The 26,620-nt window shown below is 41.8% G+C and overlaps 1 protein-coding gene across 1 annotated transcript in view; it reads left to right on the top strand.

Annotated features, from left to right (window-relative positions):
* COQ8A (coenzyme Q8A) overlaps positions 1–26,620 on the top strand; it is a 571,755-nt gene that overhangs the window by 469,055 nt on the left and 76,080 nt on the right. The window contains exon 13 of the mRNA XM_044059595.1: positions 13,880–13,945. Coding sequence (XP_043915530.1) covers positions 13,880–13,945 — 66 coding nt within the window. The remainder of the gene's footprint in view (positions 1–13,879; positions 13,946–26,620) is intronic.

Here is a 26,620-nt window from a genome sequence, read left to right as displayed (position 1 = left end):
TATGCCCTTTAGTTATTTTTTTGTTCTTTTTTGTTTTTTTATACTCTTTTGATGTTTTACTGCATCAGTCAGTTGTGTTCAACATTTATTGCTTCGACGCAGTAAACTTTCGACGAGGTAATATAAACGTTCTTCGACCACTATATCCAGTTTTCTAGCATCTATCTTTTGAAATGTTGGTAATGGGTGATCCCATGTGATATAAACTTCATCATTTCTGTGATGCTTTGTGGCTCGTGTTTCCAGTGTTTTTCAGCCACTTCGACACAATAATATTTGCACAATCCCCAGTGCAACAGTCTTGCCCCATTATTATGCCTTTCATTCAGTATACAGTCCTTCTGCCATTAACAACCAGCAACAAGTTGTGCAACTGTTTCCAATTTGGTTTTACAAAACCTACATTCGTCTGTTTCTCCCACATCTTCATTGGACTTTGTAAACCAGCGTGTATGCAGCCCACTGTCTTGGGCTGCCAATATTAACCTTTCATCTCTTGGTTTGAATTTGCCTGTCCTTAATCATTCCTGTGTTCGTTCCTGATCAACATGAGGTTCTTCCAGGGGTTTTCTCTACTTGCAACTATATTTATGCTTTTTCCACATATCTTGCCTTCTCATCTGGTCTTTCACCTTATATTCTTTCTTTTGTTTTTTGGCACATTCAGTTGCTTACTGATTTTTTTCTACTTCTGATTAGACTTCCATGCCTGCTTGACACCGATATGCTTCTGCTAGAGTAAGCAGAGAAGTTATCTTAGATTTTTTTCTCCTCATGTTTCAAAACTTTCACTACATTTGGGTCTTGTGAGGTCAGCAGATGTGTGGAGTCCCACGATTGCAGATCTATACATGTAATCATTTTCATGGAGGGTCCATCCCTCCTTCAGAACGGGGAATATATAATCTTGGTATACACTGATTTTTTTATAAATCATTTGGTGAGCATAAAACATCCTTTGTTTTCCTATCTAATCTGTCCAACACATTTTGGGGCCAATCACTTCAAATCTGTGAGTTGGGACAGGAAGAGCAAATTGGTTTATAGCCTGGATTTTGTTCTTAGATGTCATTGATGTTTTCAGGATTAATTTAAGTCCTCTCGAAGTATTCCCTAGTAAGTTTTATTCACATTTGTTCGTGTTTTATTGTCGATTCTTTATCAATTCCGAAATATTTTTACGTACCCTCTTGCTCAAGTTCTTTTATATCACTTTCTTGTCCCAAACTGATGTTTTCCTGGTGCTGCAGTTTTTCTGCTTTAAAGGTTGCTTTTGCACACTTATCAAGACCAAATGATATTCTTATATCATCTGAAAAACTTTTGACAACCTGAAGCTGTGCTTTCAGTTCCTCATCTGATGAGCTGCACAGTTTTAAGTCATCAACAAAGAGAAGTCTTTACACTTTGTTGTTTTCTAAGAGCCAAATTGTAGCCATGGCTTAAGTTGTTAAGTAAACAGCTTAATGGGTTAATGGCAAGGCAGAATAGCAATGGTGACAGTCACCCTGGAATATTCCCCTTTGTCTTTTATCATGGCTTTAATTGCAAAGTGGTCTGCCACTGTTTCATGGTCACTGTAATGTAGTCAGTCCGTGTAGGGTGTATCTTATACATTTTTAAGCACTCTTTTATCCAGGAATGTGGGATACTATCAAATGCTTTTTTATAGTCAGTCCATGCCATGCTTAAATCATTCCCCTTTTTTACAGTTCTCCAGTATGACTTTAACAACAAATGATCCTTTGTTCCATGACTGTCTTTTATTGTCCTTTTGTTCTACTGCCATAATTGAGTTTTCTTCTAAATGATTATAAACTTTGTCGGCATCAATTCCCGTATATAGTTTGTACTTTGTCGGAAGCCAAGTTATTGGTCTGTAATCTTTAGGGTAGCTTGCAGGTTCACTCTTAAGCAGGAGCATTGTGATGCTTGCTGCAGTCATCGCATTTGGGTTATCTGCTTGCAGTAGCCCTCAGTCGGCCTGATTAGCAAAGTCTTGGGTCCTGCGTCGGTTGCTGTCTCATCTTCCTTGACGTCAGGTCGTCAGGGGTATAAAGCATGCAGCCGACACCATTACATCAGTCTTTCTTGCCGTACGGTGCCCGAAGCAGAAGCAGTTTGCAAGTGCCAGTCGACCGACTCCTGAAATTTTCATTTTCGAGTTTCAGAACTGAAGTCTTCAACTAAAGCTAAGTATCCCGTTGGGGAAACTTTTTCTTGCTCTAATCCGATGTCAGTAAAAGTCAATAATTGTATTTCTTGTGGAAAGCAAATACCTCATAAAGATTTTCATTTGTACTGTATTCCTTGCCTAGGCCCTGACCACGATGTACCTCACTGTCGGTTTTGTGCCTTATTTAAACCATGAACTATTCGTCATCGGTACATTTTTGCTTCTAAATATTTTGATACTCTGTTCAATTATCGAGATATGTCTTCGGTAAGCCACCCGATTACCGACATTCCAAAAAAACGCAAAGATAAAGACAGAGACAGGCCGTCTAGGCCCAAAGCTGCCGATGACGCTTCTCCTAAGCTAGTCGCCAGTTCACTGGTACTCAGTGAGGCGCTTTCGCAGCCCCTGATACCACTACTTCAGATTCGCAGACCTCTACTGAGACCCATTCGGAGTCCGGTATGCCGTGAGATGCTTCAACTATGGAACCTGCGGATGTCTCTACCTTGGATGGGTACGGAGCCGCTGTGCAGGCACTGGCTTCTGAGGGTGTATTCAGGCCGACTGACTTGCATATTAAACTGACACCATCTTCTTCTTCTTCTAGGCCTAAAACTCGAACCATGCCTAGGAAACCGACGCCCAGACCGCATGGTCAGGGCCTCTGTACCTAAAAAACAAATGATAAGAATGGCTGAAGACCTTATTACTTTAATCAGGGGAAGCCAACCTTCCCCCTCTAAGAGACTAGGAATGAATTTGCTTATGATTCTTCTGACCAGGATTCTGAAATTTCTGTCTCCTCTGATGACCAGGATTTACCCTTATCTACCTATGAGGATTCTGATGCAGAGGACTCTATTCCCTCTGCTTCACCCCCAGAGGATTTTTCTTTTGGTGAAACCTTGCATACTCTTGGGGAACATTTTCACTGGGAAAGTCAGGATTACTCTGATTCTAGAAAGAGGCTTAGAGATTTCTTACTCCTGCCCCAACACGGGCCTTTAGCTATCTCTCCTGTGCTGGACATTGTTGATGCCTTTTTGGAATCTAGCTTGGCCCCTGACTCTGTACCTGCTCCCAGAAAACCTGATAGATATTACAGGGTTCCTGATTCTCATAAGTTCCTTTTTAAAAATCCTACTGCAGACCCTGAGACCATTTCACAGGGACCCAAGGGCATTAAGGCTACTAATGCCAAAAATCCTACCCCCTCTGATAGAGATTCCAGAGCCCTGAATAGATGGGGCTTTAAATTGCCAGTTTCATATGTTAAAGAATCAGCAGCATATCACTGGATTGCTTAAACAGAAAATTATGTTGATTCCTGATTGTGCTGAGAATAAGGATTTACAGGATTTTAATGCATTCTGCTGAACAGGTTGGAAAATATACTTTGCAATGTGGTTTTGATTCACTAGAGGCATCTTGCAGGGCTGCTGTCACCGGGTCTGTACTTAGAAGGCATGCTTGGCTTAAGGAGCAGTCTTTGCCAGATCATGTTAAAATTAAATTGCTGGATGCTCCCTTAAATCAGGACTGCCTGTTTGGCGACAAAGCAGAAGAAATTCTTAAAAAGATGGAGGAAAAAGCTAAATCTATGCAAACGGTTAAAGATTTCTTACAAGTGCAGCCTCCTAGATTTAGTAGGCATTCGCCGTCAAAAAATTGGTCCTTTCCTGCCTCTTCTAGGCCTTCTCAGTTCAAACCCAGAACCAGCAGAACACCTAGGCTTCAGTCTCAGGGTATGCACAGGACTAAGCAGTGGGGGGGGGGGCTCCCACTTCCAAATCAGGGTGTAGTAAGACTCCCCCCTGTGGTAAGCTGTCTCAATGACTTAACTTTAAAACTTCCAAGCACTTCTCAGCTGACTGCTCCTTTAGGGGGAAAGATTGCTCTGCAAGCAAAAAAAAGGGAACTCATTACCCATGACAAATGGGTTTTAAACATAGTTTCCCAAGGATACAGATTTCACTTCCACACACTGCCAACCCCAAACGATTGGCCAGATCTACCCCTAAATCAGTGGGCAGAGGCTCAAAAGCAAGTAGTCTCTCTCGTAAGATTAAAGGCTATTCAGACTGTACCAGAAGAGGAAAAGGGACAAGGTTTTTACTCTAGACTTCCTGGTACGCAGAAAAGACAACTCATGGCATCCTATCCTGGACCTGTCTATCCTAAACACCTTTTTGGTGATTCCAAAATTCAAGATGCTAACTCTTCACCAATTGCTTCCCATGATAGGCAAAGATGCCTGGTTGGCAACGCTGGATTTAAAGGAAGCCTACCTGCACATCCCAATCCGGGAATCTTGCAGAAAACACCTCCGCTTCAAAGCAGGCTGCATGCACTATTAGTTCTCTGCACTGCCCTTTGGCTTAACTGCTGTGCCCAGGGTATTCACAAAGTGCCTAGCTCCAGTCATTGCATTTTGCAGGCAAAGAAATATTCAAATATACCCATACCTGGACGATTGCCTAATTCAGGCAGAAAGCCAGGGCATACTTCTGAATCATCTGACATTTGTACAAAGGTGTACACTCTAAACCAAAAGAAATCACCAAAGGTGTACACCCTAAACCAAAAGAAATTGCATCTGGTACCTTGTCAACAAATTATATTCCTGGGAGCAAGCTTGAACACAACTTCCCAGATGGCTTTCCTCACACCAGAGAAACAAATTCATTTGACAACTTACTTCAAACTAGTGGTCACAAAACCCCTGCTATCTGCAAGGCAAATACTGCAAGCTTTGGGGTTCATGGCCTCGTGCATTCTACTAATTCCATATGCAAGACTGCATATGCGGAAACTACAATGGTATCTAAAAAGCCTATGGTGTCAACATTCTCAGGATCTAGAAGCAATGATTCCTGTCATACCTTGCCTACGGTTAGAATTCCTTTGGTGGGCAGAAGCCTGCCACCAAAACAAGGGACTACCATTCACTCTACTCCCTGCCACCCAAACCCTAACAACAGACGCATCAGACTATGCATGGTGGGGCTCACCTGGCAGGGTAGTGCATTCAGGGAAAATGGAACCAAAGTCAAATGCACCTGCATATCAATCAAAAAGAAATGTTAGCTGTACAGAATGCTCTGATAGCCTTCAAGGACCACATTCTTCCAGGACAGTTAATGGTAAAGACGGACAACACCACTGTTATGTGGTACATAAGCAGAGGGTACCCATTTTTACCCCCTCTGCAGACTAGCCATGGCTCTGTGAAACGCAGTCTTGAGCTACCAAGTGCATCTACAGGCTCAACTCCTGCCAGGAAAACTAAATACACTGGCAGACGAACTAAGCAGAAATTTCATGGACCCACACGAATGGAAACTGGAACCAAAGATTTTCAACATGTTGATCAACAAATGGGGGATCCTGGATATAGACCTGTTTGCCCCCCCCCCCCAGAACTACCAATTGGACAAATTCTGCACAAGGACTCTCCATAAACAAGCTTGGAAAGTGAATGCTCTGTCCTTCAGCTGGAAAAATCTATCAGTTTATGCCTTTCCTCCTGTGCCTCTCTTCTCCAAAGTGCTACTAAAGATCAAACAGGACAATCCAAGGATGATGCTGATTGCACCAGACTGGCCACGCCAGCACTGGTACCCCCTTTTGCACAGTATGTCACAGCTGACCCCATGGCACCTACCTCAGAGCCCTACCCTGTTGTCTCAGCAGGAAGCTGGATTCTGCACCCCTGGCTTCAAACCCTGAACCTGGCAGCCTAGCTAATTACCTAATCTCTCTGTTATCATCCCTCAGTAAACACGTGTTGGATGTCATTTTGGAGGCAAGGAGGCCTAGTACTAGAAAATCTTATGCTGAAAAATGGAAAAGATTCTGTGCCTGGAACCAATCTCAAGGGATGGCCACAACAGCGCCCAGTTTACCTCAGATTCTTCAATACTTAACTGAGATTCTTCACAAGGGCCTTTCCTTTTCCTCCATCAAAATTCACGCCTCAGCCATTTCAGCTCATTACAACACAGAACCACCCCGCTTTTCTCACCCACTGCTCAAGCAGTTCCTCAGGTGGGCCAAAAACTTAAGACCACCCAGGAGAGCCCCAACTCCAGCCTGGGACCTTAATTTTGTATTGGAAAAACTCACTCTTCCCACTTTTGAGCCAGCTGCAATTGCAGAGTTAAAATTCCTTTCTTGGAAAACAGCTTTCCTTTTGGCAATCATTTCAGCAAGAAGGGTATCTGAATTACAAGATTACAGGCCCTTATGGCAGTGGAGCCATTCATCATCTTTCATGCAGACAGGGTGTCCCTCAGGACCAATCCATCTTTCATGCCCAAGGTGGTATCCAGTGTGGCTGTTAATCAGTCCATTCATTTGCCAACCTTCTTTTCTAATCCACAGAACAAAGGGGAATGGATAATGCATTCCTTAGATGTGCACAGACAACTTAGATTTTACTTGGACAGGAATAAACCTCAAAGGAAATCTGAACAACTGCTGGTGGCATTTGCTGCAGGGGCAGAGGGGAAGGTTATTTCAAAGCAAACCATTTCTGAATGGATAGGCCATTGCATTCATTTCTGCTATAAGCACCATGGAAAACCTATCCCACAGGGGATTAGACCCCATTCAACCAGGGCTGCATCTACCTCTACAGCCTTTCTCAGAGGTGTCCCTGCCAGAGACATCCTAGAAGCTGCTACCTGGAGTTCTGTACATACTTTCACCAAGCATTACCATTTTCCAATTTTCTCTAAATCCAGAGCTGGCTTTGCCACTGCAGTCTTGCAGGGCCTTATAGCTGGTCCTAATGCTATCTAAATTCCTTCTCCCATCCTTAGCTTTGGGAATTTACCCAAATGTGATGACTGCAACAGTGAAACATGAAGAACATAGTACAGTTGTGTACACTTACCATAAATGTAGATGTTCAAGTGTATTCACTGTTGCAGTCCTGGTTACCCTCCCTCCAGCCCCCTGACTTCCTTTGGCTATATACCTCTATTCTCCTTTACTATGCTTAAAAGCTTTTTGGTGTATTTGCTTTTTTGTTGGAGGTATAACCTTGTGTGTGTGTGTGTGTGTGTGTGTGTGTGTGTGTGTGTGTGTGTGTGTGTGTGTGTGTGTATATATATATATATATATATATATATATATATATAATATAATTTTTTTTTTTTATTGCTTCCCATTAAGTGGGGCACCTGACATCTGGGGCAAGAAAAACTGATGTAATGGCATTGGCTGCATGCTTTATACCCCTGATGACCTGACATCATGGAAGATGAGACTGCAACCGACGCAGGACCCAAGACTTTGATAATCAGGCCGACTGAGGGCTACTGCAAGCAGATAACCCAAATGTGATGACTGCAACAGTGAATACACTCGAACATTTATATTTATGGTAAGTGTACACACCTGTACTTTCCCTGTTAGCCAGGTTGGTGTCTGTTCTGGATGCACATATAAATCATTCTTACTCGTGGCTAAATCTTTGTGCAAAGATTGTTAATACTTTTAACCAAAAGTTGGTTACTGCATCTGGGCCTGGGTTTTTCCAGTTGGAGACTTTTCTTAACTTTGTTTCAGTCTCTCTGGCTGTTACTTCATCCCATTTCATATCCTGTACTTTTAAACTTCTTATTCTCTCTTTTATTTCTGTCCATTTAGCATCTTTGTTATGTTCCACAGGATCTTCATAGATACTTCTCCAAAATGTATCTACTTCATTTTTTGGCGGTCTTTCAAATCCTTTTACCTTATTTCCCAATTCTCTATAAAAACTTTTTGGGTCATCAATAAATTGCTTATTTTGTACTTTTCCTTTATATTTATCTGTGTATCGTCTATGTTTTTCCGCTTGTGCTGAAATTTTTATTTTATTTGCGATAGTGCATGATAGATCCTGGTCTGTTGTAGTCGTGTGCATTGCTTTAATCACATCTATCTTTCTTAGTAATTTTGTTGACCTGTTCCCTCTTCTGTAGTCTTCTAACAGTGACACTTCTTGTCTTAATTGCTTTATAGTTTTCTCTATTCAATACTATTCGATTTCTCCCCTTCCTTTCGCTCACTACCCTGTGTTCTTGTAGCAGAACTTATCATTTATTAATTTAGCAGCACAGTGATATATCCTGTTTACTTCTGTTACATCACATGGATCTCTACATCACATAGATCTCTATGGACAGTTCTAATTACTGTGTTCATTTGTTTTATCAGATTTCTGACTTTTTGGGTCTTATTGACCTTCTGCAGTCTATTTCTTTCATTGATCTTGATATATCTATCCATGTCTATTAAATCAAGCAACTCTTCTCTTAGCTCATTTTCTTTCAAACTGAGGGCACATCCCTTGTTTTACATTTCCTGTGGGCATTCTATAGAAAGTGCTATAGCATCTTCCTGTGGCACCTTCTCTTCAATTTCATCTTGTGCCATCCATTGATCTGTCATAGCTGAACTCACTAGCCTATCACTCCTCACCATTGACTGCATCAGAGTTTCCTGCTCCTTCCCTTGCTGTCCATCTTAAAGTAAATGTGTACACTGATTTCCTGTGGAAGGTTCCAAAGTATCTTGATATGGCACCTGACCAATTGCTTCCTGTTCCATTGGTTTCCCCTTAATTTGTATATCCATTGCTCTAAAGTTTTCCATGTCCGGATTCCTTTGCCTGTGTTTCTCTTCAAATGTCTTTGGTGCTGCTCTTTTTGTATTGATTAGTTTTGCTTTCTCCTTTGCATAAATATTGCACCATATTAAATCTCTTTTCTTTCCCACGTCCATATTTCCTCTTCAGATGTTTCCTGATCTTCCTGTTTCTCCTTACTTTGAGGACGTACTCCATCATGCTGTGATGTAACCTGTATTAGACCTTCAATACCAAATCCTTCACTTCGTAGGCAATCCATAACTACTTCTAATTTTTTAACTTCTGCGTTACTAATCTTCTTTTCTATATTCCATCTTTGTGATTTTTTTTTATTATGAAATTTTCCATATCCGGATGCCTTTGCTGTATTTCTGTTTGAATATCTTTGGGACTGCCTTATTTATATTGATTAATTTTGCTTTCACCTTTGCATAAATATTGCACCATATCAACTCTCTCTCTTTCCCATGTCCAGATTTCTTTTTTATATTCAAATATCTCTAGGTTTTGTTGTTTATATTTTCGCACTTCCTCAGATGCTTCTTTTTCCAAGCAGATCAAAGTTTCTTGATCTAGATACTGTTTGTCACAAATCTGTTATTAATGAATGCATATTTTCATTTGAAGCTTCTGACAGTTTTTCTTGCGGAGTATTTTTCTTTCCTCTAATTTCTCTCTTAATCGTTTTGTATATCTTGTGTCTGGAAATTCTGGGCTTTTGCATAATAGTAACAATACATTTCTTTATCCTCAATAGTCCACTCATTTGTCTTTATGGCTCTTCTTTGGCCTATCAGTTTTTTGTGGACTGCTACTTCCTTCTACAACTGGGGAGCCATCCACCCCTTGGGCCTGGCCCCATAGTAGGAGGATTCTACACTGTCATTTTTTTTCAGTCCTGGCACCAGTACGCCGACCAGGATTGGGTACTTTTTTTTTTCATGGATCTTGTGCACCCAGATATCTTTTTTAGTTTTTGACCTGCTTCTGTCCATGATATATGCTATGTAAATACAGTCTATATATCAGTGTCGCCTTGATGAGATTTTGTGAAAAAAGGGTCCACCTCGCGAAGGTACTCACCAAGACTTGAGGATGAATTCAATTTCAGCACTACTACTCTCCTTTGCTTGCTGACTTTTCATCTCTCCATTTGGACCACAAATGTTCTGTATGACTGATATTATTCTCCTTAAGGATCTGCATGTAAAATCTCACTCTGTCCTTATTTCTTGACCCCCCCCCCGTTTCATCATCATCCCTTTCCACTTTGAATAATAGCTTACTGATTGTTATATATGAGCCTTAGCTGTGTAACTCTAAAATATACCTGCAAATTAGTTAATAGTAAACCACCGTGTTCTTAACTTATCCCACCCTTCACAGATAAAAATTCAACTCATTAATTACTGTCCACAGCTTCTCTCCTGGTTGATAAAAATATGTCTGACCTGTATATAAAACTAAAGGAACTAAACATTTCCACTGCTTGTATCTTGCTGTCCATATCCAAAAAAAGAACAATCAGTTTCTGTTTTTTACATTATCTTTTGTGTAGTTTCTTCCCATATATCCTTAACTACAATAACATAATTATTTTTAATACAAACTCCTAAATACATTTTATCATGTCCCCATAAATGTAGGTATTGCTGAACCAATTCATGAGTGGGTACATACTATATCATTTACTTTATCTTCATTGATGTTTATTCTGAAAAGGCTTGAAACTTGTTTCAAAAGGTTCCATAACACGGAGATATCCTTTTTCTTGTTTCATCAGGTACAAACTAATACCTTTTGCAGATAAAACCAACTTTCTTGATTACAGTACCAATTATATCCTTGAATTTCTGAGTCCCTTATTTTCTTGCCTATATCTCTAAATGTAGTGGAAGTAACAAAGGTGAAAGAGGACACCCTGCCTGGTTCCCTCTGTTCAGACTCAACAGAGAAGAACCCTCCCACTCCAATCCCTCCTATATCCTCTTAATTAACTTTATGATTGTGTCAGGGAATTCAAGTACTTCCACTGCCCTACCCATAAAATCCCATCTTACTCTGTTGAATGCTTTCTCTGCATCAAGACCCACCAACAACAGCAGTATTTTCTTACACTCTGCCTCTCTCTTGATTATCATTGTTTTACTCATGTTGTAAAATGTTTGCCTGCCCTCCACAAAACCACATTGACCCAAATATATCAATTTTGGCAACACCTTCCTTTACTATTCTTTTAGCTGTTGTGGGCATAAACTGTTTAAAATCAGTTTAAATTGAAATGGGCCTGCATGAAGCTTGGTCTGATGGGTCTTTACTGTGTGTAGGTATTACATGTGCATCCACATTTTTATCTCATTTCCTCCTATCTTAGCTGTTTATTGTTGAGCCTCATCTTCCTCTAACATTGATATACTTAAGTCTTCCATCCACGTTTTTATCTCATTTCCTCCTATCTTAGCTGTTTATTGTTGAGCCTCATCTTCCTCTAACCTTGATATACTTCCATAAATATTTCCATTTGTGCTTTTCCGTGATTTCCACATTTCTTTGCATTAAATTATTTTATAACATTTCCAAAATATCTCTACCAACTCTGCAGGCTCTGTGGTTATTTGTTATAGTCTGGCAGTGACCCTTTTTACTTTCTGTTGCCCAAATCATTGTGCTAAAAGGTTTTGTTTGTAGAGTTATCAGAAAACAGTTGCTTAACAGCAGTCTTTCTAAACTTTGGCATGTTATCCAGATACTCCCTTATTTTCTCTTTAGCACTCTGCAGTTGCACCTCCTGTTCTGTGAGATTCCCCTTATTTTGCAGTATTTTAACCTTTGACAGTCTCCAAGTAATTCTTGTTACTTAACCATATCTCTCTCTTTTTTTTCCCTACCCTATACTTGAACTACACTTTCATTTTATCCCACTCACTGTAACATCTGAAAAAATGTACATCTTCCCTAATAACTCTAATAATTTCCACTAGGCATTCTTCTTTTTTTTAACAGATAGGTGGGGAAGTGCAAATCTCACTTTTATTTCCTTACCCTGCATTTTTATTGTAGTTGTTAGCACATGATTTGAAATAGTTATTGAATGCATGTCAAATCTTTCAGTTAAATGCGCATTGTTCCTAGGAAATATAATTCTCTCTCTGGCCTATCCGAATTATTGCACCTTGGGGCATAATAAGTAAATTCTCTCCATCTTCCTAGCACTGAATTCATGTCTTCCGTACGAAATATTTTCATAAATTTCTTCAGAAATCTACTGTCTTGTTGTATTTTACATTCTGGGTCACCAGGGTACGTCACCGTTGCAATTGAAAGTTCCAGTCCCCACCTGTAAGTATGATTCCCTGCTGAAAACTGATTGTTTCTTAAAAAATTTTCTAAATCTCCGTAATAGCAGGTTTAGGTGGAGTAGATGTCTGTGTAGTCCTTCTCCCTGGCCAGTAGCTACCACAAATCCACAATTATTTGTTCTCCTTTTCTATCACTAGTGAAGCTCCTCTAGCAATTAGTATAAGTATCCCCTTTTCCTTTGTCCCTGATATTTTGCTGAATATCCATCCTGAAATCCTTTCTTTAACAAATTCAAATGCTTTCTTGTAGCATAGCTGTTTTTAGTATGCAGTTCTTAATGTAATTCAATACTATTATCTTTTTCTATATACTTGAGGCCATTCACATTTCAAAATATGGTTACTGTAGCCATTATAAGAAGTTATTATACCCACCTATTATATCAACTTTTTAAATGCCCATTTCTAGATTGTGTTACTTGCACCCAGTAATTTTTGACAGGCTGATCCTTTGTTTCTTGTCATCTCCATTTGAACCTATGTCACATTTTACAAGACTTTTGTTTTAATGAAAATGTAAACCAGAAAAACAAACGCACCCCAGGACACCCACATAATCTCTTAACTTAAAATAAACATACAAAACTATGTACACCATGAAATTTAACCCTACTGACAGGAAGAATAGAACCTGGATTTAGGTTCAGACCCTTTTGGGCCTCTTATCGACCACAATCTTTACTGTTCTCTTCACATGCCTAAAGATGATGGTTCTCTACTGAATGGTGAGGTAGAAGAGTGATGGTCTTCCATTGGATGGTGAGGTATCTTGGGCCATCACACATCCCAAAAACTATTGCTACTGTCTCAGAATGTTGTTACTGGAATTTCGATGAATGAATATGCCCCAGTCATGTCAGTAGATGTAGGCTTTTCCCTCCCTGCAGCCCAAACCCATTACATAATTTCTAATTATGGATGCTTTGATAGTAGATTGGGGAACTCTGTGGGGTTCCTTACTTATTGTGGAATAGTGGATCTTCCCAGGAAAGAAATTTCATATAAACCAGTCTGAGCAAAGGGTGATCTTTTTCACCCTTAGAGCTCTGAAAGGAGACTTGAGGCCACAGCTCCTCCTTTTCTGATGAGACAGCCAGGTCATGTTGTAGTGTGTGTGAACAAGTCAAGCACCAGGGACTTGGCACCATCTTTGGAAAAAGGTGGTGCATGTGTGGCAGTTCTCCATGGGCCAGGGCATCCCTCTGATGGCCATATATATTTGGAAGGTTAGTGCTTTAGAATACTTGTATTTTTGAGGGTCTTCTGCCACCCACCATCCTCTTGTCTGGAGAGTCTTTTCATGTTTCATTAGTTTCTAGATTTTCCAGTCAGGTTGGCAGATATGTAATATGTTCATGTTTCATTCATCTGTCAGACTGTGCTCACCAGGTGAATAGAGGTTGAACTAGAGAAGCACAGGGGCTGATTGCCACTTGCTTGTCCAGAGTTCAATCCATCTTGTGACTTGCATGTATGTGACTGCCAAAGCAGAAGAGATTTCAGAAATTTTCCAAGACAGCAACGTCAGGAAAACAAATCCCAGTAGTTACTAACTATGTAGGGCCTTCTCCAGATCACATGATGGTTTGTGTGTAATCTTTTCATTTTCCTGTGTTGTTTGATGTGTCATTTGGTCAGATGCCACATTATTCTGACATAAGATTGTCACATACATTGACCTCTGTTCCTTGTTATGTTTAGGTTGCCTTGCTGGACTTTGGAGCTACCAGAGGATTTGATGAGCACTTCACTGACACTTATGTTGAGGTAAGAACTCCAGTCTTTGTGGTTGCTTCTGCTTAAAGTAAACTCAGATTTATTGTAGTATGTCACTTAGTGGAAGACTCACAGATTTCAAAACAGAAGTGTCACAGTCAAGTCTTAGACACGTGGTTATTATCATGAAGTAAAATCTTATAATTGGACTCCCTTTGTGTCCCCCTGAGTGATTCATGGTCACTGATGAGACGAGACAATTCCTAAAAGTTCTCCCATGTCAGTTTTTGGGCTGTTGTCCTTCAGTTTCACAGACTGGTCTTTGACATTGTGCATAGAAAGTGGTTAAGGTTGGCTAAAAAGATATATGAAAGCATGACTGAGCAAATAGTGATACCTGACCTAGGCCCTGTGCAAACTTTCCATGCCTCTCTCTGCACACATGGTATACACCTACATTTGCATGTTCTACTAACATGTTAACTTGAGAAAACCTCCAGACAGTGCTGTCCCTCTTTAGGAGGGCACAAGAGCTGTCCCTTGTACAGTAGCTGGAGGTGGCTTTACTGAGCCTTCTCATCGTGTCCTTCTTAATTTGTTATCCGTCATCATTGGGAAGAGATCCGTGTGTAAAAGACTAATGAGGACAAGAAAAGTCCTCTTCCTAGCTTCTCTCCTTAGGATCCTTCTTTTGAGGAAGCCCTCATACATGCACATACTACTTGTTCCTTCTATTAAAAGTGGCACAGTGTGTACCTTAAGATGAAAGATAAGAGTCCCTGGGTTATCCCTCCATTAGAGATACCACGTTTGCTGTTTGGAAATACAATCCAAGCCCTTTAGCATCTGAAAAAAGATTGTTTGTATTAGCAAATTGGGCTGTTGTAACCTAGCATCCCTAAGCAGATTTCTTTGTGTATCATGGTAGGAAAGAAGAGGATCAGTTGGTTAGCCTTCCCTTAGATTTCTTGTTGTGTGCAGTACCTCAGAAGGCAGACTTTATAACCACAGATGCATCCAGATAGACTACTGTTCTCATGTGATATTTCTTCTGTTAAATGCTTTCTGATAAGTACTCTGGTCAGTTGACATGATACTGCCTCTTCCGTCCAGTATGACTTTCAAAACCCCAAGCATGTAGTCACTAGATAGCCAAAGGCTCTGTAGATGTTTGGCAAAGATTTTGTATTCTGCCTCATGAAGTCTGTGGGCTGTTAACTGAAAACATAAATGAGCAAACTGTGGAAAATTTCCTTTCCTTCCCAGCTTGACTGAGTGTGAGACTGCAGATAAGGCTTTATTCACTACATGTTCAGTATAGCTCTCTGAACTTGAGATGCAGCCGACATGATGGCTGTTTATGTGCTTCTGTATTCTTTTCTGATCAACGTCATCAGACTACACTGCTGGCTTTAGGAGTAAGGTACTTTTTGATTAGCCCTTTCTGATCACTGATGTTCACTGGAGGAGGTAAGGCTGTTTGTGGTTGCCTGTAACTTTTTAAATTGCACTGCATCCCAGGACTTTCTGCTCTTTTTAACAGTGCACACTGGTACTGGGTTTAACTTTGCTGTGCTACACACAACAGCTGTGCACATTGCATTGTTTAGATGCAGTTGATTAGTGTTCAGAACTGCTTGCTTGTCACTCCCATCATTCATAATACCCTTCCATGAGTTGCCTTGCTGCTAAGGGCTGCTACTTCTAGGCCAGCTTGGCTGCAAGCTGCTGCTGTTGTCATTTTGTAGGTACTCCTTGGTGCTCTCTGCTGCTGTTTTTTTTAGAAGTTTTGTTGCTCCCAGGTCAGTTTAACAAATTGTTATAACAGCTCCTTGCTTATCCCAAACCAGTTGGCCATCAGCAGCCACTGTTCCTCTCTTCATTTCCTTTTGTATTTAGGCTGTTTAGTGACAGTAGCTGTATTTGGCTACATCCAAGCGTGTTGCACCCAAGTCTGGTAAATCCTAGAAGCAGTCATTGTGTGGCACCAAAGTATTTTGACTCTCTGAAACGTGTTATGTTGCATCCTAAAAGTGATCAGTGGATGTTACCCTAATGTGATGACTGTTTGAAATGTGAATGTGTACTCTGTGGCATCTGATACAATCTTTGTTTAATCCATTTATGTCAGTCGAGCTTTGAAGTGAGTGGTGTATTGCATGCAAGCCGACCTTCATTTGAACTCTTGTCAGAATCTGAGCCTGCTGTTTTAGGGTGTACTGTATGTAGATTTTAATGCTTCTTCAGCCCTTACCCTATTGTTCTACAGAATTTGTGCATTGCTGTTACTACTTTAACTGTGTTCTTTACTAAATTATAGTTGTTTCATTCTTGGATCTTACTGTGTTTACTTTATAATATGTCTGTAGCCCACAGACTCATGTCATTATTCTAAATGTGTGTGCTTTACCAAACTTTAGCCATGTGCTGTTTTTGGACTAGACTGTATTACATAATTATTCTTTGTAGATTCAAGTATTTGTTGCAACATTGAAAAGCATTTTTGTCTCACCTTGTACATTTCAGTTTATCTATCCAATTTATCTTTTATTCCTGAATAAAGTAGTTCAGTTTCTTCTGACTGATATGGAAACCCATTCTACTACTCTCTCTTCTTTTGACAACCTCATTGCACTTTGTATTCTGATAAGGTGTATGAATTACCTAATTTTTGCCAACAACCAACTGTTGCATTGACAGCATGATATGATTAGTAAGAGGTTTAATTATCTGTATAAGCTGGAGTCCATCCCATCTCTTAACAGATGGTTGGTAAGCAGTACGTATTAATCCCCATACCACCAAGAATCGTAATGCAAGGGCCTTAGCTGCAGTCCACTAGTATGACTTCTGCACACTTGCTGTACCAGGCTGCAGACTGCAAATGTTCATTGTCACGAAGTCTGTGCATCCAAGTAGAAATGTCTTGGTAATTGCTGGCTCTGTTGACGGGCACTTTGACTCTACACTCACTAGACGTGGCAAAGACAGAGTGATTTTTGCATTTCTGGTTCAAGGATCTTTGAAGTCATGAGGCTCCCTACAGTCCCTCTAACAGGGCAGCAGAGACTAAAACCCGGTAGTGGCTCATATAAGTGCAAATGACCTCAGATTTTCAACTCAGAAGGGTATGCAGCGAGAGAGAGAGACATGCTGGAGCTTGCTGTCCAAGTGTCAAATGCAAGCAAGGCTCTGGCCCTGAGTGGAATCCTACCCTCCCCTAGAATGTTACCCGTTTACATAGAGAAGGTAATTGGTCTTAACAGTTGGCTACATAGCTCTCCATTCTTGTCCGATCAAACATGTTTCAACTTGAGACAAGGTGATCAACAATCCAATTTGCTTTGCCAAGGATGGCCTGTGCCTTTTGTTCCTCTGATTCCTCATACTAGCCAAAACAGTTGTTCCTATAGTACCATTTTAGGCAAACTCCACCTTCTCGACATTCCAAAATGACAAAAAGGCTTGCAGTAAATTCCAATCTGGACCACGTTAGAGTTGTTGTAAATAAATTTCCAAATCTCAAGATTCTCGTGCAGCTTGAACACATGCATATCTGTGTTGTATCAAAAGATAGCATTGTCATTTTTACCAGGTTTTAGCATCTGTCACACATTCAGATGTGTTGAAAATGCAGGGGGGGTGTCATTGTTTTCTAGAGACTCTTGTTATCTCTCAGTAGATTCCCTGCAGCCCACAGACACAACTTACTGAGCTTCAAATTACTTTAAACAAGACAAATTATCAATCCATAGCCTGCTGTAGGTCGTCATCGGTGGCCCTGGGGGCCATGAAAGATTTCTAACTGTGCTTACTGAACTAACAGTAAATTTAATTACCTTTCTGATGTGTGACTTCAGTATCCATTAGTCAACCAAGTCACCTCTACCAAGGTTGGGTATGCCCAAAAATGTATAGACGTGGCAAATACTTAACTTTCTAGTACAGATAGTTAACCAGCCTGCTAGGGAGGCAAAATATTCTTGACCACAAGTAAGTATTAACTTCATTACTTACATCATAGCAATTTGTGCTACTCTTGTAGGAAGCGTCATTTCTGGTCAAATCTAGCCCCAAATCCATAATTTCCTTTATGATTTCTGCCCTTCCCATCTTTTGGAAAACTCTTCACTATTACTTTTATATGAAGGCCATAGGGAGACTTGTGTCGATGCAGTTTTTCATACCCATGTTATTACAAGTCTTTAGTCTGACAGCTTTCCATCTTTACAGTGTAATGCAATACATTATCTTAGTTGCATTTGAATAAACACTTGTCAGTTTTTAAGAGAACGCATCATTAAGCAGTCACATGTACTACTAATCTGACATTAATTTTGTCTGGGGTGAAAGATGGCTATATCACTGTTCCAGTTAACACCCGTTAGTCACCCCATTTTTTAAGAATATCCATAAATTGTTTTTATACACTCCACTCTTTCTACCAGTGCACACCATCACCTGCAGTATTTATTCTCTTGTTATCTTCTTCTTTTCTTGTATGTACCATGTTCTTTTACTCATGAATGCAGTGTTCTTTGCCCAAAGCCCTCAATCAGCAAACCGGCACCTGTGCTCACTGAATTGCCCTGCGGCAGCTTCACTTCACTTTCCAGTGCTCGGCTAAGTGATGGTCTTATTGATATCTTATCTTCCTAGTCCTTTCAAATTGGATTTAGGATTCTAGCGTTTTTGGTGTACTTTCTCATCCCTTTTTCTCTTTACCTTTTGAGGTGCATTAGGGTACTTTTACTTGTATTTCACTTCCTTCTTGCTTTCGGGCTTCGGCCTTCGGCCCTTCTTTCTTTTGTACTTGTAGAGTTGTAGTTATATAGTTTTGTAGTTTTTATAGTGCTTTGTTAGTAAATAGTCAATTCTTTTTGCTGTGGATAAGCCTACAGGGTTTAAAAGGTGCACCACATGTGAGAGGAAGATTCCACACTCAGATGCACAATACAGGTGTATTTATTGTTTAGGGCCAGCTCAGTTGGACACCCCTTGTAGCATCTATGAGGGTTTCAATCAGAGAGACATTCAAGAAAGAACAAATTGATTTTGAAGGGCCTTATGCCTGCTACTTTCTTCACCAGGGGCTCCACCCCTCTCTAGGGATTCTCTCTGCTCCGAGGCAAGGAAAGAAACCTTAAGGAGTCCACGACATCTTCGGAGAATCCTGCAAAGGCTCCGAAGGTTTTGGATCCAAGGATGTTGGAGCTGAGGTCTATGTCGGCTCCATCAGATCCAATTGACTTAACGGCTCCAAGTGAGCCTTCGACATCTACCAAGTCTCCAGATCCTAAGTCTCTGAATCCGTGCAGTTTACTTTATATCTGTAGGTCCCCAGATCCACATTCCTCTTCTAGGTCTCAAGGGAGATCCATCATACCATGCCGTCCAAGATCCTGCAGAGACCCCCCAGGCATTCTTGTCCATCTTCACTGGCTTCCTCCAGAACTTCTCGGAGCCTTTATGACGTGGACAAAATGGTCAGATCTGTCATCAAGGCCCAGATTCAGATGGGGGTTCTTCCAGCTCCATCCCCTTGTGGATGCGAACCTGTCCCATCTACTTCTTTTTCTCCTTTTCCAATCCATGTTTCGGTTTTCGATCCCCAGGACAGTAGCCTTCTGAGGGATTCGGGGTTGACTCAGAGGGCTCTTGCTTCTTCGACTCTGACCATTACCATGACTGCCTCTGCTCTGTGATCTTTGGATCAGTGTGCGTCCCAGATCTGGGATGTTGCAGCTGGATCTGAGGGGCAAGGTTTGGCTCCAGTATTCTCAGATCTGTCCCTTCCCCTTGGAGTTTCGGCCCTCGACAGTGCAGGTCTGTCTGGGATTCTGGGTTCTGATGAGCTTCCTCCATCTTCTTTGGTAGCTTTGGCTCCTAGGGATTTCAGTGAGGTCTTCCCAGGACCTTCGGCCTCCCACGTTATAGAAAAGGCCTTCTTGGTTAGCAGAGTGCCAGACCTTTTGACTGCTGCTCCACTCCATGTGTCCACATTGGATCTACCATTTCTGACCATGGTCAGCCTGTCTTGAAGGGCCTCCAGCATGTTAGACCAGAGGTGGCCCCTCCCTCTTCCTTCCATGAATATCCCCTTATGGAGTACCTCACCGAGGATATGGATTACGATGAGGTAGAGAGGTCTCCCAAATCACCACCGAATGATGTCTCTTTCGCAGGCTTCTAGGGGATCTTGAAGTTAAAAGGTGGCTGGTATTCCAAAAATCCCTCTTCAGAGGAATCTGTATTCCTGGCGGCCTTCGGGACGGGACCATCTACATCTTGGGTAGTCCCCCCGGAGGACACTCTTATAGACCTTGTCGACCATCTGGCCTGGAAGGAACCGGACACCATAAAACCAGTACCAAAGCAACCAGACAAAATCCTTTCACTCCTGGAGGATCGTGCTTTCTGGAGTAAAGGCATTCCAGTTGATGCTATGGTGGTGGCAGCCACTACCAAGAAAGAGCTTGGCCAGCAGAGCTCGTGTCCATCTGCCAAATAGGGAGTCCAGAGAGATGGACAGGTTTGGGATGCACGCTTATGCCTCAGTGATGTTTTCACTGAGGGCACTCCATTATCTGGCACATTTTATTCACCTTCAGAGAGACTTGGGAAATGAGCTCTGTGAATCCGTGGCAGAGTGCATGCCTAAGGAGGAGTTTGATAAGATTTCTTCTAAGCTAACCACTCTTACTTGCATAGCAAATTCTTCCATGAGACTATTTCCCACTCAGAGGGGGGATCTTCAAGGGCAGCCGGCACTGGTAGCGATAATGTCATCATGTTTGGATGAAGCTGTATGATTTCTCAGAGCCCTTTAAGTCATCTTTTGTCAATGCCCCCTTTGGTTTCTCGCTGTTCGGACCATCTGTTAAGGACACCTTGACCAGCAGCAAGCAAGAAAGTAAGACCTTGTCTGCCCTGGGGATTAAGTTTTCCACCCCTCAACGAACCTACTCTAGGAATCACAAAGGGCCTAAGAAATCTTTATTCCATAAGTCACAAAGTTCCTTTCCTGATCAAAGCAGAGAGTTCTCCTCCAGAGGCAGTGAAGGAGGTTATAATGGGAGACTCCGCCCAAGAGGCAGAGGGGGCCCACCTGTTAAGCTCTTTCAGCGCTTCTGAAGTGTTTCCTGACTGTCTGACTCTGGAGGCAGTCAGGGGCAGTTTTTCTGTATACTCAAGCGCCTGAGCCTAAATTATAAACTCTTGGGTGCAAAACATTATATCCAGAGATTACTACATTCCTTTCTCTCTTCCCTTCCCCCACCAGAGATTCAAAAGAAACTCCTGGACATTCCACCCAGTCAAAGGGAGTTGGTAGTTACCGAAATCGTCAAACTACTGCAAAAAAAAAAAAGTCATCCAAGAAGTCCCAACCGATCAGAAAGGGGCCAGAACTTACTCCATTTTCTTCTGGTGCCAAAGAAAACAGGGGACCTATAGCCCATTTTGGACGTAAGCAATCTCAGCTTGTATGTGAAGAAGGTCAAGTTCCAGATGATAACTGTTCAAAGGAAGGACGATTGGATGTGCTCAGTGGATTTCAAAGACATGTACTATCACATAAAAATAGACAGGCGCTCCAGAAGTCATCTGTGTCTCCACCTGGGCGCCAGTCACTTCCAATTTTGATCCCTGCCCTTTGGTCTCAACAGATGTATAGCAGTGGTTGCAGATCATCTCCGACTGCAAGGATTTCAGGTATTCCTGTGCTTAGACAATTGGTTCCTGACTGCCCCCGCTCAGCATCAACTTTCTCCGGGCAGAGACTATCTTTATCAACTGTCCCAATTTCTAGGCATTACCATAAACTTAGACAAGTCACAACCAATGCCAGTTCAAACCTTGGAGTATATTTGGAGTCCAACTGAACACCATTACTCAAGTAGCTGCTTTGCCATAACATTGAATCAACACACTGAAATTTCAAGTTCAAGCCATCCTGAATCTCCAGTCTCCTCCAGCCAGGTTGATTCTACAAGCTCTGGGGTCCTTGGCAGCTGCTATACTCTTGGTTCCTCTAACCAGGTACTATATGCGCATTCTTCAGTGGACACCATCTGTTCAGTGGTCTATTCTGCATCAGCCCCCATATGTTCCTATCAGGCTGACAAACATTTGCAGGTCCTGTCTACAATGGTGTGTATTCAAGTAGATCTGACAATCAGCAGACCTTTCACCCACCCCTTCAGCCACTGTGACCACAGATGCTTCCCATCGGGGGGGGGGGGTATTTCCAGGGGAAGGTGGTCCAAGGCATATGGACTCCAATAGAGACCAGTTTGATATCAATGTCCTAGAGATAAGAGCTGTCCTTTCATCATTGCAAACCTTTCAAGATGCTCTCCCTGTAGGGACAACTGTTATTTACACAGACAACATATAAGTAGTCTGGTACATTAACAGGCAAGGAGGAACTCATTTACACCCTCTCTGCAGAGAGGCCATGAGGGTCTGGGAATGGATGATCTCTTCAGACCGCTTTCTGTTTGCAACATATGTGCAGAGGAAATTTAGTGTGTTAGCAGACAGGCCCAGCAGATTTATAGTGATGCCCCAAGAGTTGTCCCTCAGTCAGCAAATGAGATGTTCAACTGTTCTGCATCCCCTTACAACAACAAATGCAGCAGTTACTTTGCTCTGATCCCCCATTCAGGGGGTTCCCCGAGGGCTACTCTGATCCACGATTGGCCTCCTGGTCTCCTTTACACTTATCCTCTTCTTCCTCTGATCCCAAAATTTCTCCAGAAAGCCAAACTGTTAGACCACAGTGATCCTCATTGCCCCCTTTTGGCCTTATTAGGTGTGGTTTCCTTCCTCTGGTCTCACCTCAAACATCCTCAATGATTGCTGGAACCCAGACTGGACCCTTTCTCACCCAACGCTAAGACCTCCACCCCAGTCTTCCCACACTCAAGTTAACTGCATGGTTTCTCCAGTTCCCATGATTGCTAGAGGGTCTAGGTTCTCTTCTCCAGTCAAAGCTATCATTTTGGCCTCTCAGAAAGCATCTGCTACAAAGGTGTATGAGTAAGTGGAAAAGATTTTCCATTTGGGCTCCCAATAATCATGCTGATCCTATTTCAGCCCCAGTTCCTTCGATTCTGTCTTTTCTAGAGTCTTTATATAAGCAAGGCTTTGTGACCATTAAGCTCCAATTGGCAGCCATATGTGGCTTCCATTCAGGATTACCTTCGGATTCTGTTGCTTCTGGCAGCTTATGTAAAGACTTTATGAAAGGCATTTTTCTTGTGAGACCTCAAATCAAAGACCCTACTCCTCCATAGGATTCGACTGTCGTTCTAAAAGCCTTGACCCAAAGTCCCTTTGAACCGGCTAATGATTGTGACTTGAAATATTTTTCCTGGAAGTCTGCTTTACTTGTTGCCATTACTTCAGCATAAAGGGTCTCCGAATTGTAAGCTCTTTCTTCCAAACATCCCTACTTCATTTTCCCAAGGATAGGGTTTCCCTGCTTAATAATCCTTCATTCATGCCAAAGGTTGCCACTTCAGCTAATGTAAGCCAATACATTCAGTTACCAGTGTTCTTTTCCTAACTATTCCAACAAAGGGGAATACCTCTTACATTCCTTAGATAATCACAGACCACTACGTTTTTACCTCCATACGATGAAGCCATTTAGAAAATCAGAGCAGTTTTATGAATAGAGGGAAAGGTCAGGCTGTATCAGAAAATCAGAGCAGTTTTATGAATAGAGGGAAAGGTCAGGCTGTATCAGAAGTGACAGTAGCAAAGTGAATTACTAGCTGCATTTCCTTTATGACAAGAATGGTTTGAAGTTGCCTGATCCTCCAAAAGCCCATTGAACAAGATCCATTGCTGCATCAGCGGCTTTTTCATCTGAATTCCCATTGATGACATTTGTGCTGCAGCCACTTGGTCTAACTCGCATACCTTCATGACCCATTATAAGTTAGATATTGTGCCCAGGAGCAGAACATCCTTTGGTTCATTGGTGCTCCAGCATATCCTTCATTGAGGCCACCCAGGAAATCATGTAGCTGGGTATTCTGACCATCAGTGAAGTACAGTAAGAAGGACAACATCAGATTTATTAGTTATGTACTTAGCATAACTTGGTATCTGTGTTATCCTCTTCTCGTTCTGCTTCACCTTCCTGCCCAACCATCCCCCTCTGAAATGGCTTTGGTTCTAGAGGACCTGGAACAGCCTTTGTTATGTAACCTATGTTCTAGGTTGAGCTCTTGGTTACCTTTTTCTTCTCTATCCTGTTTATAAGGGCAGCAAACATGATTTGAGGAGGCTGGGCTAGGGGCAGAGGATTACGGGTAAGGGAGGAGCTCGAACCTGGAAGCTAAAGTCTGTAAGAGGTGGCAATGTTGGGTCCGAGGATCGGATCTCTGACCCATCAGTGAAGCAGAATGAGAAGAGGACAACACGGGTACCAAATTATGGTAAGTACATAACTAATAATTTCTTTGTGAATTGCTTATCTACTCTCGCTTCCCAATTCTTCCTAACCTCTTCTGATTGATTCTTACAGTTGTCATGCAATATTTTATATGCTCTACTAATGATTCCTTTCTTAATGGCCACTTCTGTTCTAGATTCTATTAAGAACTCTACCAGTCCTAGTATTTCATTTAAGACCCCCCCCTCCTATTTCTTTCTCTTTGCCTGTACTCTGATATTAATCCTTGATAAGGAAGGCAATCTGTAACCTGCAGTCTAAATAAATTCTTGGCATCTTCCCATTCTATAACCTTTCTTTCTCTAGTTATTTGCTCCGAATACCTTTGTTCCTTTGCCAGTTTTCTCCACTGTACTCCCGCCCCCTCTTGCCTATTATCTGTATCCCTAATTGCAGTCATCCCATCAGCAGAATCTCCTTTCCTGTATTGACTTGGTTCTTAGAATACCTTTTGCTATTTTATAAATATAATATTCTGCATGATTATTGCTGTTCTCCTTAAGGTTTTCATCCAAAATCCCAGTCTCTCCCTTTTTTTTTGAACTTGCCCCCTGTTTCTTCATCATTCCCCAGATTCACGAACGGCTGTATTCCATGTGGGAACAGTGTAGGAGCTCCTGCACAGAAAATGGCTGCCGAGCAATCCAGGAAAGTGCCATTTTCATGTACACGAGCGGCCCTACACTGTTCCTGCACGGAAAGCTGTGTGTGATGCAAATCACCTCATTTGCTGGTAAAAAAAAACATGTAAATGAGGTGATGTTGCGATCCACGAAGCTGGCCAGACTCTGTGCAGGAACAGTGTCAGAGCAGAAATGTATACATTTCTTCATCTGAGAAAATGGAGGCAGGACAGCTCGTGGAAAGCATGTATTACAGTCAAACACACATGCCAATGGCCAAATATAAGGCCATTGGCATTAATAAATATTTGTTTTTTTTTTTTGGCCGATCACAGACGTTTAAGCTCAGGGCAGCAGCGCGCAAATGGGATTGTGCCGAAAATCAAAAAAAAATTAGGTCAATTTTTGCATTTTGCCATTATAGTCAATGGCATGCAAAATGTAAACAATACGAGGGAGCACTGGTTGGCAAGGGGAAAGGGTCCATCTAAGTACAGTAACTAAGGATGTACACACTGGGGTATGCAAATGAGGGGAGTTATACTGAATCACAGATTTCCTCAAAGTGTCAGTTTGCACTTAACCCTGTAGGTTCAAGAATACAACAGTGAAAGTATAAGAGCTGAATGACGTCATAAGGGTGTGTGTCATGCTTGCTTGTAAGCTCATTGGAGCTCTGTGGCCCACTTGCCCTTAGCTAAGCACAGCTAAGGAAGGGGGTGCGCCTGAGGCTGTAATGTCTTATTTCATGAAATGCAGAGCGTGTTCACGTCCAGGGAGTGCCATTTCTGCTTAAAATAGTTTACATTAGCTAAAAGGGTGTGCACGGCGTGCAGCGGGCCAAAAAAAAAAAAAAGAAAATAGAACTGTATACATTTGAGCATCGGGTATGCGCAGAGCGCCTCAGGGCTTAAATAGGGAGGAAGTGAAAAGGGCAAACAGCGATAGGAAGGCAATCAAAGAGAACTAGCATAGTTGCAGGTAGAATGTATCAGAATCAGCCACTTAAACATACAGCAGCCCAGCACACTAATATAAAGTATGCAAACACCTTACAGACTGCTTTTCCCACAAACTCTACACCACCGGTGTGCACAGACTGGGGATTTTTAACTGGCAAAAATAACTAAATATGTTAGAGGCTGCTGCTGCCTTACTCCATCAATATGTGCTAGAGACTGAGGGTGGTGAGGAGGAGAATGCTGACAACCAACCCACAGTGAGGAGGAGGAGAAGTGTGTACAGACCCAGGGTAACCTACCAAGGCCTACATAAACTGTAGATAGTAGCACGCTGAAGGGTGGACAGACTTTCTACAACAAATTGTTGAGCTGTGCCGGCCATGCCTTACACACAACTAATAAGAGGGGAACCCATCCCAGTGGATACCAAGGTATGTCTGGACTTAAGAATATTAGTCACAGGAACATTACGAAGACCTACTGGGAATATCATGGGGGGGGTCTCACAGGCATCAGCATCCAGGGTACTCCACCAGTTCCTGGATGCCATGACAAAACATGCCAATGAGCACATATATTTCCCCACTGCCTGTGAGGTGCTGACCACATGTATGCATCTCATCCACTGTATAGCAGAATACCCTGAAGTAGTTGGTGCTATAGACTGCATGCA

The sequence above is a fragment of the Protopterus annectens genome, chromosome 1.part2 (genome assembly GCF_019279795.1).
Source record: "Protopterus annectens isolate FY-2018-M chromosome 1.part2, PAN1.0, whole genome shotgun sequence".
NCBI classification, from domain to species: Eukaryota; Metazoa; Chordata; order Ceratodontiformes; family Protopteridae; genus Protopterus; species Protopterus annectens.
This window is presented reverse-complemented; position numbering and strand designations above follow the sequence as displayed.